Below are 19,712 nucleotides of genomic sequence, written 5' to 3' on the forward strand. Positions count from 1 at the left end.
CAGTCCTTTCATATTTGATCTGCCAACAAAACCATGAGGCAAGCAACAGAGGTACTTTAGATTCCCTCAGGAGCCTGGGAGAGATGGGGCTGGATCTCCATGACCAATGCCTGTGACCTGTCAGCAAGGCCGGTGCAGGGGCAGGCCCCCAGACCTCCAACTCAGCTATTACGGAAAGTTGCCACGAGCTGGCCTCTTCCACACATGGGCACCTGTCCTCCATTTCTGTGGTGGTTTCCTGGTGAATCAGAAGGTACTTCACACAGTAGGAAGGTGAGGTCACTGGCCTATTGCATACGACTAGCCCCTCCGTATCTGTGACTTAGGCAGTTGGCAGAATTAGGGTGATTATCTAAGGGCCATTTCAGCCAGGAATCCCATCAGCATGAAGAGGTGGGTGGGGAGCCCATCAGATCTAGTGACTGAATGAGAGCCTGGGCTTCCAATCAGGTTGAGCTCCACTGGATTGAAATGATGTAAATCCAAATGGTGGGTTGCTAAATGCATGCTTCCACCCTTATGCAGAGAGTCAATCAGGGAAGGGCACCTTTACTCAAAGCTTCAGAGTTACACGAGGTTCTTTCCAGGTGTGACACTTTGTATTTGTATCAAACAGGCTTTGCACAATAGCTGTGTTCCCTAAAAGCAGGAAAAAAGTCTGCCTTGAAGAGGTGAGGACAGCTTGACTTCATAATATAAGCCTTTCAAAGAGTGATTAATTTAAATGAATTAACATTTTTGAGATACAAAATAACCTGACAAGTCATCAGGCAAGAGAATCAAAGGTGGCTTTTTGGAAGGGGAGAAGTAAAAAGAAATCCAGGGATCTGAATTTGTTGTTTAGGAAGAGATGTGGGTCAAACTTCTAACCTAGTCCCCAAGACGTTTTTGTGTGGTTGCTGAGGAAGCATTGCCATCTTGTGGCTCTTGGAGGGTATTGCACACAGAATAAAAATGTACCAAAGCTTCAGAGCACTACTGGTGAGCTAAAAACCTCAGAATAACAGTGAGAACATTACTAACCATTTGGAACCAGTTTGGGGTAAAGGGTTGGAAACCCAGACAATGGTGCAGCTGCTTTTTCTTTTCCTACATTCTACAGCTGGGCTTAAGTTTCTCACCAGTAAGAAAAAATTCAGGTGCTAAAATGACTCAGAGAGGGGCTCGCTCCAGGAGAGCCAGAGCTAAAGCATCTTCAAGCACACTTACCAAGTGGATGAACCCAGCTGCTGTCAGCCACGTGCTGATAAATATGGAGAGCAGATTCACCAGCTTGATGGAATTACTGCACAAAAGAGACAACAAGCAAAATCCCCAAGTTACAAAAGAAGCCCCTGTCTGTGCCATCTGCCAGAGTGACAGGAAGCTCACCTCTAACACCCCAGGGCATCTCTGATTCTGAAGGGAACCCCCCAGAAGGGGCAGAAGTCCGCCCAGCCAGAGCACATGGGAAGATCACATAAGGGCTACTCAGATGGTCCCTAAATTCACATCCCCAATTGTGTTCAAGTTTTTCTGTAATTAACTTTATTTTGAAAATCTTTAAATCTACAGAAATAATCAAAGAACAGTGTAATGAACACTTGATTGCACTTCACCGAGACTAATTAACAGTTTGTCACCTCACTGACTTCATCTCTACTCTTTTTCTTTCCTTCTTTCTTTCTACTTATGTAGGTATTTATTTATTGGTTGAACCACTTACAAGCAGACTGCAGACATCATGACACACACCCCTAAATACTTCAGCATTCAGCACCTAAAAAGGACATTGTACAACACAATCACGATATAATTGCCGTGCCTCAGAGAGCTAACAGGAGTTCAGTAACATCCTGAATATGCACTCCTTATTCAAATTTCTCCAGTTGCCCACAAATTATGTTTACTGACGTTTTCATTTTCTTCGCCCTGATCCAGGGACTGACCAAGGTTCACGCACTGAGTTTGGTTATAATGTTGCTTTAATCCAGGGGTCAGAAATGCGTCTGTAAAGGGCCAGTCAGTGAACATCTTAGGTGCTGCGGGTCATAGAGTCCCTGTCACGACTACTCAGAGTGGCCACTGCAGGACAAAACAGCCTTACACAGCATGCGGAGGAAAGGATGTGGCTGTGTACCAATAAGACCGTATTTACAAAGCAGGCAGTGGGCTGCCATGGGATTTGTAGTCTGCCGATTCCTGCTTAATTCTCTTTTAACCTACAATCTACCCACCTTTTGTTTGTTTTTAATGACATTTAATTTTCTGTGCACCCCTTATCAGCTGTCTTATGGGATCAGCTGTCCCATACTGTGGATTTGTGTGATTAGTTCCCCCATGTTTCAGTCATGTCTAAGTTCTTCTGTTAAGAATATCTGCCTGCTTCCCAGTCAGAATGGCATCTCAGGAAATCCCGCCTCAGCCACACAGGTGTAGTCACTTGGTTACCATGGAAACGCCAGATCTCCCGAAAGGCACCCATTTCTTTTTGGTAATTCATCTGCCTTCTGTGTGGTGAGACTCTAAGACCATAAGAATATCCTGCTTCCCAGAAACCTCAGCCCTAATCATTTCAGCACCACCAGCATCAGCTGGAACTCACTAAACTTTAAGTTCCCTGAGAGGAGGGGCCTTGGCTGTCCAGATCTCAGAGGTAGTGGGTCCCTGGCACGTAGTAGTGTTTCTATGAGTATGTGCTGAGTGAACTGGTCCCTTCCTCTGCAATCTTCCCACTACACTTCACCTTGCTCACTCCCAGTGGGTCAAAGTTCCTTGAACACTGCCAACAGCAGGTCACTTTCCTGCCCAAAGGCTCCCTGTTGAGTAAAATGTTATGTCCAAACTCTCCTTCCATTTCCAACACTGTCTGAAGTTCCGGCTCTCCTTCTGCTATTCCTCTACATAAACTTGTGGAACATTCATCACAGCCAAACCTACTTACCATGTCTGTGTTTACTGCCCAGGGGGAAAGCCCTTCCCATCTATCCAAGTTTTTCCTTCTCTTCAAAACCTGGTTCAACCCACAACCTCCTCTGCAACACAAAGGGACTCCTCCTCTTGGCTCTTACCTCCAGCCACTCACTGGTAATTGATCCCACTGTCTTAGGACATCTTTTGTAATGTCACTTTAGATGGTTATTTGACTCACACACCTAACTGCATCTTGCAGAAAACAACTGTTTTCTCTCTCAGTCTCCCCATGGCGGTCTAACACCTCCCACAGGGTGGTTCCGCCCATCGTTCTTGATTGATTATCTCTGCCTCCTCCCGCCTCTCTCTCAAGAGGAACCAATGATTTTAATTCTAAGAGTTTAAGATCATAGAAGTAGTAATGGCTAACATTTTCATTATGCGCCCCACCATTCTAAGTGCTTCACATATATTAACTCATCGAACCTCCCTAATGACTCTATGAGGTCACCCAGAGGTTAAGAAACTGACCCAGGTTCACAGAGTAAGCAGCGGAGTTAGAATCTGAGCCCAGGCAGGTTAGCTCCAGGGCCTGCCCTCCTGGTCACCACACTACAGAACAACGGTCACAGATAGGAGATCATCAGAAAGTCTTCCCTGATTGCTAGAGCAAAGCTATGCCTCCCCTACACTCTGTGCACAGGATATGAGAAAGGGTCAGAGGGTACTGCCCCAAGGAGGAGACATTCTTGACATATTGATTGCCTAGAACTGCCACAGAGAAAGGATAGAAAGGAAAAGTTCTGATAACTACATCTCTGCTGGGACCACCATGGGGAGGAGGGTAGGGTGGGGTGGTGGTCCATGGGGCAACTGGGGTTAAAGGCAGAGCCGCCAGTGGGGGTAGGGGTCAGTGGTGCCAGGACAGGCATGATGCCAGAGTCCCGCTTTCTTCTTCCTTCGGTCTCTTTCCTCTTACACAACTGAGCAGAGGAACCCATGGTCTTGGCTTTCTAGAGTTGGCTCTGACAGTTCAGGAAAGCATAAGCAGATATTCTCATTTTGTGGGTAAGATTAATCCTTTGGAATGTGTACAACGACTTCCTTATGGTTCAAAAACAGATGAGAAAACCAACAAAGAAGTCCACTCTGTCTTTGTTGGTCATTTCTAGAGTGCCAGATTCCAATAGTGGCCCACAATAACGGCCAATATGTATAGAACCTTTGTTATGTGCTGGCACTGTGGAGTTCTTCATTTTCTCTGTAGTTTTCCATTGACCCTTTGATACAGGTACAGTTCCCACTAACCACAGAAGGAAGCTGAGGCTCAGTGAGCTTAAGCAGCAGCTTGCCTGAGGAAACATGGTTAGTAAGTGGTGGATCAATATTCAAACCTGGGGCTGGCTGTCTGACCCAAAGCTTGCCAACCGAAATAATTTGGAGAGGCAGTGCGAAGAAGCTATGTGGACCTCTGTTTCTATGACGCTTTGCTTTGTCCTACATCTCTTCTTCCAGGGCAGCCTTGTGGATGGTTAGGTGCCAAGCAAAAGCCCCACCTGTCCTTCTACCTGGCCAGCCCAAGCCAGGCTAACCAATGGAGGGAACTCCAAGCTCTAAAGAGATATGAGGTAGAGACTAGTAGAGGCATTTTTCAGAAAATAAGGGGGAAAGAATCATTTTCCTTCTGAGATTTGGGTTTAAAAAACGTAGGCCTGGAGCTCTCGAAGACCATCTGCCTGGAGAAAACTCTACCTGAGAGTGAAATCCAAAGGAGATGGAGAGAGAGGCAGAACCCTGATAAAGCAACCTGAACCCCTGAATCAGATATGCCCAGTACCCTCTTGGACTCACAGTCATCCCAAGGCTAGTTCAAGGTGGACTCTGTCACTTGCAATTAAAAGCCATCTGAGTACAATAGAAGGGGGCAATATCCAAAATGTTCTCAGAGAACCCCAAATTGATCAGATCTGTAAAGTAGGCCTGAGGAAGAGGGCAGATCCTGTACCACCCACTAGTCTGCTCACCAGCTAGTTCCGTGGCCTGGAAGTTCTGGTAGGAATCTAGCACAGACCTGCCAAATCCTGGCCTTCGTTTTTCCCAGACTCTGGCGACCGTGGGTCATGCCTCACCTCTAAGTAGTTGCTATAGCTGTGAATGAAGATCACCAGCTGGCCATAATAATGTTTAAAATCTCCCATCTAAGCCTCTCCTTAGAGCTGAGAGATCCAGTAACTAACTCTCTTGCCTCTCTGTTCCCCAGAGCACCCAGCCAGCCCTGGAGGCTCACTCACCGGCCCTGCAGAGTCCTCTCCCTCTGGAATAATAGTCCCCCTGCCCCACCATAGACATCTGCAGAGTGGAAATAAGGCAAATAGATCTAAGGCATCCACTCACCAATCACATCAAGTGAAGCAACACTGGCACTCAATGAGCTGAGCACCGCTGCAGCTGGATCACCACCACAACCTGTCCCTCGCCAGTTTCTGAAACGGAAGCCGAAACAGAGGGGACCCCTCCCCTGCCTCTGCCTCTCAAGCCCTCTAGGGTCACTCTAACAGCGGAGTCTGAGAAGCAGATGAGGCAAAGGGAGAGATCTCAGGGACGCATGTATTATTCATTTTCTCAGAGGATAATTAAGTACCAAGTTGATTCACTTACAAACTCCCAGATCCTTAGGCCCTGAACAAAGCAGTGTCCCACCGATAACCAGGGGAGCCTCTTGAGATAGTAAAGCTATTGGAGTCTCTGAGCCTCCTGGTGCTTTGGAAAAAAAATGACCTAAATGTGGTGATTATTAATCTTTAAATGATTAGTCACAGTATTATTAATAGTGCTTAAGGGAGCTCTTGCTGTGTGTGGCACATTTAATCATTGTTGCTGAAAGAGTCCATATTCAGCACTGAAATCTGATTATGTTTATGGCGTCAGCACCATTACAGATTCCTGGTCCTCGGCATTTGCTTTCTGAATTAAACTCTACAACCAGGCAATCATCTAAAAGCTCTGTGCAAAAGACACAAGGTTAACTCTTGGTGGATGTTCTTCATACTCTGAAATCAGGACCTCACTAGGTTGCACAGGGCTCCTTGGAAGGAGGGTGGGGTAGCAGGGACAGTGCTGTGTGCTCTGCATGGCAAAAGAGGCCACTGGAGAGAGACACAGACTTCATGACCAACCCAGTGGTTAGAGTGATTCTAGCCCACTTTCCATGCCTTGAGGGAGGGAGGGATGGTGACCTTATTATGAGAACCTAACTCACCTAAAGAAAATCTCTTTCTGGGCCCTGGCTGGTGTGGCTCAGTGGACTGAGCACTGGCCTGTGAAATGAAAGGTCACTGGTTTGATTCCCAGTCAGGGCACGTGCCTGGGTTGTGAGCCAGGTTCCTAGCAGGGGACAAGCGAGACAAAACCACACACTGATATTTCTCTCCCTCTCTTTCTCCCTCCCTTCCCCTCTCTAAAAATAAATAAAATATCTTTTAAAAAATAAAATAAAATCTCTTTCTGGGATTTCCATTATCATTTCTGGATCTCATGAGTTCTCACTAGCCGTTAGAGAAATTCACATCGGTGGATACAGAAACTCAAGAGCAGGCAGAAGAGACCTTTCTGTTCTTGTAGATCAGAGACCTTCTCCAGGACTCCGCAGATACTAGGAGGGAGAGTCTGTCTCCATTGTACTAGAGAGTGGCAGTCTGTTTCTTTCTGAGATTATAGCTATAAACCCAGAGCTGTCTGGGGCCATCTTGGGCCTCAGTGTATGTAAGAAGATGTGTGTTTGGTTAACACTGAAAATGCCATCCAATTTCCATATAAAAGCCCAAATTTGTCCCTGTTCTGCCTGTCCACTAACTTCCTCTCTACTTCTGGCTGAGGGTACAGCCCGGTGCCAGGGCGCTTACTTTGTTTTATTGTTTCCTTTGCTGGACAGAGGTATAACACCCACCCCTGAAACGTCAGCTGGACCGTACCACTCCGGGACACGTGCTCGGAACAAGGAATGAAGCCAAATCAAGCTCTGTCAGTTCTACTGCTCCGATATCTCTAGATCCCCCTCCTCTGCTCCACTGACTTGCACGGCCTAGGGCCAACGCCTGACGTTCTTGCTGGACAACTGCTGCACACTGGCCTCATCCTCTATGGTCTTAGATACTCAAAACCCTCTCTTTACACAACTGGTGGAACCGCAGATGTTTCTAAAACGGAAGTCTGATCATTCTGCTGCTTGAGACCGCGCAGCAGCTCTCCTGCACTCCGAGTCAGATCCCGGGCTCCCACGATGTGGCCCCACCTGCACAATTCCTCAGGTTCTCCCTATCAAATCCTCTTTTTTTAAACTTAACCTTGGAGCTCTTTCTGGGGTCATGTGGGTAGAACAGTGATTTCAACTCCCAAAACATCCCCCAAAACGTGTTTTTAGGTAAATGATGGTACATCCATAACATGGAATGCCACATAGGAAATGAAAGTGATACGGTAAAATAATAGTGACACCACCTCAGCCACTGGTGGTGTTGGGGAAATTTTACTTTATCCTTCATGCTTTTCTATATTGTTAAGATATTTACAATGAGCATACATTACTTAGAGGGAATGAGCAGTTCTCCTTCTTTTAAAAACTGCTAGGTGACCGTGTTTTGTGTCTGTGTCCCATCCTTAAAGGCAGTAGACTAGGTTCCATTTCCAGCCACACCATCTACACACTGTCCCCTGGAAATTGCTTAAGGGCACTGAGTTGAACTTTCTTCATCTACCCATATCTATATTACAGGGCCGTGGAGTTCTTTTGGTGAGTGTGTGAATATCACATAACTTGGGTATGTCACAAATTTAATGGGATATTTTTTAATGTTAAATTGTTGCTGTTCTCCCATACTTTCTTCTCTCTGCTGCCTTTCACTCGCCCTCAGTCAGCTTTTGGTAGGCGCTGCTCTGGGCTGTGGCAGAGAGGCAGGCAGTACTGATGGGAGGACACAGCTGCTCCAGGACAAAGGCTGTCCCGACTTTGAGTGCGTGATTACAGCCTAGAGGTGAGGCCCAGGAGAGAGAAGTGTTTTTCTGACCTGCAGTCATCAGCTGACCACAGAGACCAATCTGTCAAGTCAACCTACACTAGAGCGGCCCAGCTGACCCAGAGAATCCTCAGAAATTTTATTTATTTATCTTTAAAGTATTTTTAGTTATTTATTTTTAGAGAGAGGAGAAGAGAGGGAGGGAAACATCGATGTGCAAGAGAAACATGGACCAGCTGCTTCCCACAAGCCCCCAACCCAGGACTTGGCCCGCAACCCAGGCATGTGCCCTGACCAGGAATTGAACCAGCAACCTTTTGGTTCGCAGGCTAGCACTCAATCTACTGAGCCACACCAGCCAAGAGAAATTTTAAAAAGTGATAGTTACTTTGGGCCACTGAGTTTTAGGGTCACTCATCACTGAGCAACAAATAACACATGAGACTTCTTGGGGTTTTTTTAATATATAATTTTCTCCACAAAGTCTGCAGCACTAGTGATAAATTTATGATACTTACATAGTTTTGTTCTGATTTTAAATATAACCTTTAAAATTACACTGTATAAATGTTTGTTGTCGATGTATAGGATGCAATTGATTTTTGGACATTGAACCTTGCTAAATCTGTTAAGTCTAACACTTGTGTTTATTTTCTCTTGGGCTTTCTCTGTAGAAAGTCATTATTTGCAGTGTGATCTATGTGCTAATCATCAATATGTACTGCATTAAATGAGGGGCAGAATGACAGCCTAAACAGAGAAGCTCTGACTGCTGACTAAGTGTCCTCTCACCTGCATCTGCTCGCTGGTTTGCAGGGCAACTGGGCAATAGCCAGAAGGTCAGACGATGACATGGAGACTCCCAGTGTCCCCTTCAACAGCCCATTTTCAGTACAGGGAGCATCTCAGCTTCTTCTACTGGCCGGCAATTTCGGGAATGGCCCTGATGCTATCATTTAACTGTGATCTGCTTCTTTCATCTATGTTTTTTTCTCTGTCATCCTATTCGCTCTGGTTTCCTTTTCCTACCCTGTGGGGAACTGTTCCAAGCGTGGGAAATGTGGCTCAGCCCCCAGTCCGAAAAGTCAGTGGGGAGTGAGGTTGGCGGGCAGGACCCACATTCATGGATAGGTTCTCCCGTGGGAAATCAGGCCTGCATTGTACCTTGGCTGCTATGAGACTTGCTCTTGTTAAAACTCCCTCACCCTGAGGCAGCAAATGTTTACTGAGTATCTTTATCTTCCCAAAATCTGAGCTAGACCTTCCAGGTATGGAACATAGCCGGTTTCAATCATTTCTCCTTTTACATTGCAAATATCCTTCTTTGATGTATTTAGCGACATCATGTCCTTTGTTGTCTGTAAAAGATAACCACCCAAAACAAACCTATGAGGACCATCTTTGATGTAAGGGGCCTAGAAAAACAATAAAAGCCTGTCAAGGCAAGGGTCCGGGTGCTCTCCTCTTGAGAGAGTGGCCATGCCATCCTTCTTCCTCCACAGGATTTCTGTAGTCCATGTGTATTTGTATATTGCAGGCACAACACCAGATCCTGCCTGCGGGCCAGGATCCGAGTCACTACCCTCTTAATTCTCTTAATTTATCTATCTATCTATCTATCTATCTATCTATCTATCTATCTATCTATCTATCTGTCTATCTATCTCTCCCCTACCCTGTCTCTCTCTCCCTCCCTCTCTTCCTGCCCCAACTTGTCCCACATTAATTCCCTCTTCCCTGTTTCTCCCGGCCCTTGGCCAAGCAAGGCACTCAAACAGAAAATGAAATGGCAACTTCAAACCATTGTTTCAAACCACATCTGCGATGTGCCCACCCCTACCTACTGCCACAGATTGGCAGGGATTTACCACTAGAGAAAGCCGGACAAAATCTCCCTAAAGATGATTATGGGCCTCCACCCACCCTCCTGGAAGGTCCGCATGACAGCAGCTGAGTACAGAGGTGTCACCAGAAAATGGCTCAAAGTCCAAAGCCCTACGAAAACCAAGGCTTCCATTTCTCTGTGACATCTGTGCTTGAGTGTACAGATGCAAGGAGCCGGGAGTAGCCGGGCACCTGGACAGAGAATAGGCTCAGAGGGTTGTTCTAAAGTCCCTGGAGTTCTTACAACTAAATGAAGCTTTAATCTGTACCTGGTAACTTGGTCTTGGCCTGCCTTCCTAATCTCCACTTTCTTTTTTTCCACCACAGAACCTCATTAAAGTTTCCAGGAGCACAGAGTTCCTCAGGGTTCCTCCATGGACCATGATCTCCAACCTGTGCACTTCCTGCAGCTTCCTTGACTGGAAGTCAGCCTCTCCTCTCACACGCCCCATCTCCAGACCCACCAGGATGACACCTAGCTTTGCACAAGGCTTCCATAGATACCCCTTTGCCTTGAACACATCCTTAGCACAAACAGGTGCTTGATTCAGGTTTACTGAAATGACTCAGTCACCTGGTTGTGACCAGAAGCAACAGGAACTGGGACAATCCAAGTTGTAGGGTTGTGATGACAGGCACCCCTGACAGTAGAAGGAGTGTCATTCAGTAGGGAGTGGGGTTCTGGGGAAATGTGGTTTTGGGCTCAGCATGGCTCACCCCCAGCAGCCTGCCACCTTAGGACCCCTCCCTGGGGCCATTCTGTCCAGATTTATAGTCATCTCTCTCTCTAGCTGGCTCTTTCACTCTCTCCCCTCTGAATGGTGACAACAAACCACTCATCCGTGCAGAGTTATCAGGCTGACTGTTCACCAAGGATGCTAATCCTATTGCCTACAGCCAAAGGAAAGGAATCTTCTCTAAGGAATGGGAAATTAGGGGGGTGGGGGTGGGAGGCTCTTGGCAAAAGTCCAGAAAGAGGTATTTTTATTCAGATGGCTCATCATTTGCCCAAGTCCATCCAGTAAAGGAACCATGTGGAATACAGAAAGGTAAGAACACTGTTCTCTCTATGTTATTCCTCAGAATAATGGCACCTTCTTAAAATGCTGATGTCAGAAGATTGAAATCACCCAAATCTATAAGGTAATCACAAAACAAGGAGAGAAGGGCACTACGCCACTTGAGACCGTATGGATGGCTCCATACAACACCGTCCCTACCAGAATAAACAACTGTTTCTTCAATACAGCCCCTGTGATCAGCACTAAAAAATACAGGTTCTGCCCTAAAAAACAGTGGAGCAAATATGATATTGGTAAACAATGGGGACTGCTAGATCTGTTGATCATTTTAACTTCAAGAGTCACAGGAGTCCATTGTACAGAAGAGCAGCCATAAGAAGGTGGAAATCAAGGTAACCGTCACTCAGAGGAATTATGAAGATTAACAATATGCACTGTAAATCAGTAGCATTACATACCATTAAGTAGAGGGCTGGTAAATGCCGACCCCAGGATATGAAAGTGTAGGGTGGAAGGACACACTACAGAAGACCTCTTCGGCATTAGATGCTCACTCTCTTCAACTAGGTTACTAGAAAGTGAATTTGCCTCACATTCACATAGATGAACAGGTAGGGAGGGGAAACCAAGTTGGACTTAAACAAACAAAAATAAACAAACAAAAGCCCCACTGAAGACCCCAAAAAGAAAGCCAATAGCCTGGAACATTGTTGGATGTGACAGATTCAGGAAGCTGGGTCCCAGCCTTGGTTTCTGGGAAAACAGTGCTGAACCCAAGGCCCCCCAAATGCAGGTGTGTTAATTATACATCACAAAACAGAGGTGCCCTGTTTTTAATCATTTATCAAACATGTTAAGAGGAAATGGAACATTAGCAGTGAGCTTCTTACAGTGTAATTTCCTACAAGAGAAATTTATGGCCTGCACTTGATCTCCATTAGAGTACATCTCACTCCTTTTATTAGTTTATTCATCAAGGCAGCCCTAGGTTCAGGCCAGCTCCGCAAACCCACGGGTCATCAAGAAAGGGATCTCCAGGGGATTTTTCCTGCTGGCCCAGTAGAGTTTTCCAGATCATAACGCAGTTGACAGAAGCAGTCATGGTGCATTCGGCGGGAGGTTTTTAGGTATTCCCCAAAAGGCAATTCACAGAGCAAGCCCCAGGGGCTACACTGGCTATAAAACGAACATCTAAAATGTACTTCGAAATGAAATGATTTTCTGTTTGCCATATGAGGTTTGTGATTGCCTCTCAAAAAGCATTGCTTCTATTGCTTTTACAGCCAGGTTCAATTTCTTATTTAGTGATGTAATAAAGGAGTGATTTAGAAGTGAGAGCAAGGACTTCCGAATCAATGAGCAGATGTATCCCTCATCCACTGTGCACCTTTCCCCATGATGCTGAGCTCATTTCCTGATTTCCAGGCAACCCGCAAAGTCCCCCAAACTGGGGACACAGGCACAGCTGTTTCTCTCTCTTTACCACAGAGTCCCCAGCCCTTCCAAAGAAAGAACCCAAAACCTACTCTGGGTTTTCTTCAGATCTCTGGGGTGCATCACTCTTTCTGTGAATAATGGAACTTTAACTTTATTGTGATGAAAATGAAACACACCTAATATTTACAAATTGGCACTGGGGACCGGAATGAGGAAAAAAAAAAAGAAAGAACATCCTACCTTGTTTTAAGGATATTCAGAAACTGCAAAATCTCTGAAAACTGGATCAGTCTAAGAGCTCTTAAAAATCTCAAACCTGGAAAGAAAAATGAAAGAGAGACGCATTATTTTCAGTGTGTGGTGTTAATGTTTGCACTCTGGTGTGTGATTTATAGCCGCCAGGGTTGAAGGAAGATGGAGTTCTTGTAGAAGATTAAACGGTCAGTACCTTGCACATAGTCCTTCATCCTGATTCTCAACTGGTTTAACCTCAGCTTCTAAACTGACTCTCATCAGAGGAGGCCTCTATGGAGCCACTGTGAAGGAAGGTCTGGTGGGGACAGCCCCATTTAACAGGTCTTTCATGTGTCTATCTCTGATCTAAAGCATTGTTTAGAAGTTACCTCATCTTCTGAGAGGATCTGTCTCTGAAAATTACTGGGAATAGCTCAGGGTAACCTTTATGCTAAGGACAGATTAGGAACAAATCAGATAACCTGATGTCTTTGATGGATTTTTAAAATCTTATCTTCAGTGCTGATTAAATGAAGAGCATGGCCCACAGCATTATCTGTTTTCTAAATTCTCACACCCATAACTTCAGGATTCAAAATTACATAATCCCACTTTCCCTAAGTGTCAACATAAATGTTTCTCTTTTCTAAATCAGCAACCTCTCTTGAATGGAGAACAAGAGCCAGTGTCTCTAGGAGGCAGAAGAGAGAGTAAGATGGGAAAAAAACACAATCAAGGATCAAAGATAATTCAAATGACTGCTGTGCTTTAATAGCCAAAATATGTTTCTGTTGACAGCAAATCTGTGAGTCAAGAAACACTCTGAGTCACTCATGGGATTTAACGCTGGGCTGCTGTGCGACAGACCTGCTCACCGATGACTGCAGCTTCGAGACACTTTCAATATCATGTCCTCTCTCAAAGGGATTTCCTTGTGCAGATATTCCTAAAGCATTTTACTCACTGCCCCATGTGCTGTGGGCTGCTGAGCCCCAAGTGGGCTAAGTTGTTGACAGTATCAAGGCTATTCTGATCCCGTATGTGAGGGGTCATGTAATACACAGTGCTGGGAAGAAGTGGTGGCAATTCACTAGACACCCCAGGATGAATCAAGGAAAGCAGGCAGACCGGACATTTCCCCTCAACAGCTTCACATTGGGCCCAGTCAGGTTACTCTTTGTTCAAGCCTCAGGGAGAGGGAGAGCTCATTTAAAGCCCACAGGGGTGGGGGGTGGGGGATGGCAGTGCACAAGAGGTAAGGAAGGGTAATGGCTCAAAAGGGAAATTTCTCTCTAAACAGGATTTACCTTCATAAACAAAAAACATGCTCTTCAGAAAACATTTGCCTTCTATTTTAAATGATGTTGATGTTACTTCTACTAAAAAAGAAAGTGTAGAGATGAGAAGGGATGTTAATGAAATGAAAAGATTCAAGAGTCCACAACAGAGTGCTAACCAAACTGATGAAAGGCTGACTTACCACCGCTGAAAACCGACCTTCATGCAGAGGACAAAATTGAGACGTCATCTCAGAAAACAGAGAAAATACAGAAAAGGGAGGGGGAAAAAGATGAAGCTTAAGAAAATATACAAGGGGAGAAAATCACAGAGATCCAGACTATGAATAAAATGTGTTGCAAAGGGAAGTACAGACGAGACCATAAGTAAGGCCAGGACATAACAGGAATGAACTCTCTAGATATGAAAAAGTGACTCGAGATTAAAAGGTAAAATGGGTGGCCAGCGCTTATAAACCAATGCCATGAATTATATGACTTTTTTCCTATAAGCATCAAGTATTAAACTTAAAAATAAAAATAAAGTGTCAGGGTGGGGAGAGGGTTACCATTAATGCAACTAAAGTCACATTATATTCAACATAACAGTGACTTTTGCATGACAGCTGAGCAACACTCAGAATTTTAAGACAAGGAGAGTCAGGCTCCAGATTTGTATACCCAGCCAAGTAGTTGTTCCACAGCAAAGGCAACAAAAAATAGTTTCAAATATCCAAGGTCTCAGAATATATATTGTTTGTGCAAAAGTGTTTTCAAAGACGTTTGCAGGCCGTACTCAATCAGAAGAGTAGCAGGGGCTGGAAAGTGTATGTTGAACAAATTCTACTGTTGGTCCTAAGCACGTAGCCCAACCAAGACGGCTGATCTCACCCCAGCACCACTGTCACATGCTGCTGGGAGATAAAATAGCACACTGAGAAACCTGGGGTGGAGACAGACTGGCAACACTGCAGCCAGCTGTCAGGGACATAAGGATTCTTTAGTAATGGCTTCCTCCTGAAAGTCCTGTGTGTGCATGTGTGTGTATATAGATATAAGTACATATATTTCTTTTCCACTTATGGAAACAAAAAGTAGAATGCAAATGACCTAAGCTTCAAACTTTAGTTCCTTCTTTTTACCTTTAAGTGATGCCACTTGCATCCTATGTTGTTTGTTGTAGCTCGCCACTCTTTAAAGTGACTCACAAAAATAACGCAGAATAAAAGCTTCTCTTTTAATCGAGGTAAATGAAAATAAGGGTAGGAAAAAAAATGGATGCAGCAGCCACAGGTCGTGTACTCTTGCTAGAGGTAAACCGTAGTGTAGCTCTGAGCAGCTTGCCGACAAAAGAAGGCAGGAAGATACAGTAAGATTAATAATGTATGACAGAGAAAAACAAGCTGGCTCTCAGGAGAACGGTCATCCCAGCGTGGAAACCCAGAGAAATGCCCCTGCAACAGGGGCCCAGTGATGCAGAAGCAGCATTCTCGTGGATGGAACAACGGCGAGCTCTGTTTATTTGACGGCCTTGTGCTGGTCATTCTCATGCCTTTGGGTTTCACGAACACAATGCATTAACAAAGTTTGACATGTGTTAAAAGATCAGTCTACATTTTGTCCTGAGATCATGCCAGACTATCTGGAGAAATGGTGGTCTGAAGCATACATCTTTCAGGCCAGAGTTCACAACAGCTCCCTAACTGCTTTCTGCCCTGGACCCATTATGGTCTATTCTCAGCACAGCAGCCAGAGTGGGCCTGTTAAAAGGTAGAATGGATCATGTCACTCCTCTGCTCAAAGTCCTCCAATGCCCCCATTTCACACAAAGTCAAAGTCCTTCAAGGGCCTAAAGCAAGGCCACCCTCATGTCCTTTTGGCCTCCTCCTCCTCCTCATACTACTTTCCTTCAGATCTGTCTTTCTTCAGTGATCTGGACAGGAAAGGCCTGCTCCTGCCTCAGGGCCTTTGCATATGCCATTCTCTCTGCCTGAACACTCTTGCCCAGATGTCCACAGGCTTCACTAGCCTCACCTCCTTCAGGTATTTACTCAGTGTCACTATCTCAGTGAGACCTTCCCTGGTTATTCTACCCAAAACTGGAACTCTGCCCTCACTCTGCCCCTGTCAGAGTAGGCAGCTAGCTAGTTATTAACAAAAGAGAAGGGAGCAAACTAAGCCTCATTAACTTGGGAAACAGCAGCCTCACAGTCACCCCAGCATCTCTCTGCACAACACCCTGCTTTACATTCACCCTGGGGGGCAGGGACTGGTGTGGTTCAGCTGGGTTACCAGGGGAAGGATGAAAGCCGCAAAGGGAAATTCCACTTTACTAAGTGCATGTGCAGTAGAAGCCAAGATGGAGACCATAAAAGGGGGAGGCGCTAGCCTGGGAAAGTCTGGGAAAAGGATCAGATTGGAGAAGGGCACAAGGCCCTGGAAGATCCAGGAAAGAGACTGGATAGTTTGAAAGAAGGCCTGCTCTTTTGCAAACCCAAGGAAATATTTGGAAACTTAGCCTGTCTGCTCTCTCTGCCTCTCTGAGAATGTACTGTCACTCGTCACTTTTTACTCTAATAAATCTTGCCACTATCACTAAACTCCTCCTATGTGAGTGTCCCTGAAATTCTTTTCCTGCAACACCACAAAAGAGTCCATTTCCTCCACTAACACCCCCACCTCTTTATTTCTCTTGTCTGCTTTTCTTTTTTCCTCAGTATAAAGCACGTGCACCTTATTTATGTAATTTGCTTTCTCTCTTCTTAGCTATACCATCAGTCCTATGAGGGGAGGGACTTACATTTGTTTTGTTCATGGCTGTATTTCATAGACCTAAGTTAGTGCCTGGCATAAGGTGGATGCCAATAAATTCCTGTTTGAATTGAATGAATAAATCAGACTTGAGAATGAATGAGGTGACAGAGAACTAAAGGTCAGATACTCTGCACTGGGAACTATACGTTACTTACTGAAGGGAAAAGCCAAGAGCTCTGAGGTCAGGGCTGATGCTCTCAGGAAATACAAAGCAGCCTCACCGGAGAATAGCCTTAAGCACTGGTCACTCTGCTGTCCCCAGAGAGGGCCCAGAGGAGTACAGACAGCAACCCAGATTACATAAAGGAGGCCAAGACAAGAGAGAGGTAGGATGTTCAGTGCCTAAGTAACAAATTTTCATCTTCTCTGCTTTATAATCCTATATTCTTATTACTTACCTCATAGAACCCAACATATCTGAAATAAAATGACCTTCTAGGGAAATCGAAAATGGCTATAACAGAGTTGTCCAAAAAAAACATGTATGTACCAAAAAACATGAATTGTGCCCTCCCTCAAAGGTACCAGGTCCAGATTGTTTTACAAGTGAGTTCTTCCAAACTATCAAGAAATAGTGTATTTCCCCAGTCTTTGATTCTACAGGCAATTTTTATTATGTAGTATTAAAAATCTCTCTCTTTTTTTCCATACTCTGTTATTGGTTTAGAAAGCTGGCATTGGATGAACACAGGTTGCCCACACATTCAAAGAAAAAGGCACACTCACTACACTAATGACTAAATATAAGAATCCCAGTCATATCATATCATATAATATCATATCATATCATATCATATGCGAGACTATATTAGATGAGCAACACTCAGGAGCTGTGGTGAAGGTCGTGGGGAGCAATCCAGATCCCTTCTGCAGGGATCTTTACCTGTCCCAGCTCTTAAAGAGTGGTCTTGCCCTAGGTTGCAGCCCAGCCAGAGCTGGCTCCCAAAACTAGTAAACGTGGGAACAATGTCCTGCTGCCTTGTCTCAACTTAGGACAGCTCTGAAGGGCCACCCAGCTGCAGAGCTCCCCATGGGATGGACGGAGGCCGCTGCTGCAGCTGGAGCTCTACACGGAGTTTCCTTCTTCTGTCACAGATACAGGCAGCCGTTCAAACCTGCCTGGGTGCACTAGAAGACTAAGTATTCTGATAGTGCATCAGGTACATTGTGCTACTCGGTAAATAAACTGTCATTTCATCATGTGAAGCTACATAATTACAACAGCAGAGGGTGGTATAGAACCCCACAGAAAAGCCAACAAGACAAATAGAAACACACACACACACAGTATACAGTGTTATTGTTCTTTTAAATTATTGGTGAAATGATGATGTTGACAATGTTGTAAATCAATTACTACTGAAGTCTACTGTTTTTAGTTACTACCCACATTCCAACACCTTTAACAATATCTTATTTAATCCATTAAACAGGAGAATATAGTTAAGAATAAACAGATCGAGTGTCCAGCCCACAATTTGTAAGCAACAGAGCCGTATTTCAACCCACATTTGTCTAACTCTACAAAGCCCCAGCTGGTAACCACTGCCCTGGCACAGACACTGGCCAAATTTTAAACGTCAAGCACTTTCAACTCAAGTAAGCACCTTGAACACGGTAACCATCTTGCCAAACTCTAACAATCTGCATTTCTATCAATATATAAATGCTCTTTTGCCAATATGCCACTGCATTAAGTATTGTGGTTAAAAAAAAAAAAAAGGAAGGACAGAGAGAAGGGGGAATGAAGAGTCCCAATCCAACAAGCTCCAACTCCAAACAGGGGATCATCACTATTTTGTTTTTCTATGTTAATAAAGTTAATTATTTTTTCATATAATTATTGTTTTATTTTCTGCTTTAAATAAACTGGCTCCTGCAAGTTTGTCTGTGTGTTCATCTTTTCTTATTCATATATTTGAGTTCTTTTATAATGAGGATATTTTATGTGATATATTAACTCCCACAGTTTGTCATTCTTCTTTTAATTTTGCTTAGTTTTTTTTCTAAGTCTAAAATTTTGCTTAAGGTGAGTTTTCCTTTTTGAATTTTAAATTTTATTATATGGTCAAATGTATGTCTTTCTATAACTATTTTATTATTTTCAATATTCAAAAATGGCTACCACCAACATAAAAAAAGATTTTTAAAAAAATGCATCTACATTTTCTCTATGTACTTTGAGGGCACACTTAAATCACCTGGGATACTGTAAGAATTACTGATACCTGGGCCTCACTTCAGCCTCCCCCATTCTGACTCAAGGGGCCCAGGCTTCTGACAGACAGAGGGTGTGAAAGCTCTGGCGTGATTCTAAGGAGCCACCAAGGCTGAAAAGCATTGCCGAGTTTTTCTGTGAGTGAGCAGACGGTAAGTATTTTAGGTTGCGTCACAACTACCCACTCCGCTGTAAAAGATACGTAAACAATGGGTATGGATGTAGTCCCGTAAAATTTTACTCAGACAAGGGCCTGATCTCCAAAATATATAAAGAACTCACTCGACTCCACTCCAGGAAGACAAACAACCCAATTAAAAAATGGGCAAAGGACTTGAACAGACACTTCTCCAAGGAAGACATACAGAGGGCCCAGAGACATATGAAAAGATGCTCAGCATCACTAGCCATCAGAGAGATGCAAATTAAAACCACAATGAGGTATCATCTCACACCAGTCAGAATGGCCAACATAAACAAATCCACAAACAAATGTTGGAGAGGATGTGGAGAAAAGGGAACCCTTGTGCACTGTTGGTGGGAATGCAGACTGGTGAGGCCACTGTGGAAAACAATATGGAATTTCCTCAGAAAACTAAAAATGGAACTGCCCTTTGACCCAGTAATTCCGCTGCTGGGATTATACCCTAAGAACACTGAAACACCAATCCAAAAGAATCTGTGCACCCCAATGTTCATAGCAGCACAATTTACAAGCAACCGAAGTGCCCATCAGCAAATGAGTGGATCCCAAAACGATGGTATATTTACACAATGGAATTCTACGCAGCAGAGAGAAAGAAGGAGCTTATACCCTTTGCAACAGCATGGATGAAAATGGAGAGCATTATGCTAAGTGAAATAAGCCAGGAAGTGAGGGACAAGTACCATATGATCTCACCTTTAACTGGAACATAAGCAA

At 44.4% G+C, this 19,712-nt stretch overlaps 1 protein-coding gene across 19 annotated transcripts in view; it reads right to left on the minus strand.

The window, feature by feature from the left end:
- KCNMA1 (potassium calcium-activated channel subfamily M alpha 1) overlaps positions 1 to 19,712 on the minus strand; it is a 720,350-nt gene that overhangs the window by 228,291 nt on the left and 472,347 nt on the right. For all 19 annotated transcript variants that reach the window (XM_053922057.2, XM_024561262.4, XM_071221238.1 and 16 more), the window contains 2 exons: positions 12,488 to 12,563; positions 1,210 to 1,285 (listed from right to left, as the gene is read on the minus strand). In XM_053922057.2, the coding sequence (XP_053778032.1) occupies positions 1,210 to 1,285; positions 12,488 to 12,563 (152 nt within the window). The remainder of the gene's footprint in view (positions 1 to 1,209; positions 1,286 to 12,487; positions 12,564 to 19,712) is intronic.

The sequence above is a fragment of the Desmodus rotundus genome, chromosome 4 (genome assembly GCF_022682495.2).
Source record: "Desmodus rotundus isolate HL8 chromosome 4, HLdesRot8A.1, whole genome shotgun sequence".
In the NCBI taxonomy this organism is placed as follows: Eukaryota; Metazoa; Chordata; class Mammalia; order Chiroptera; family Phyllostomidae; genus Desmodus; species Desmodus rotundus.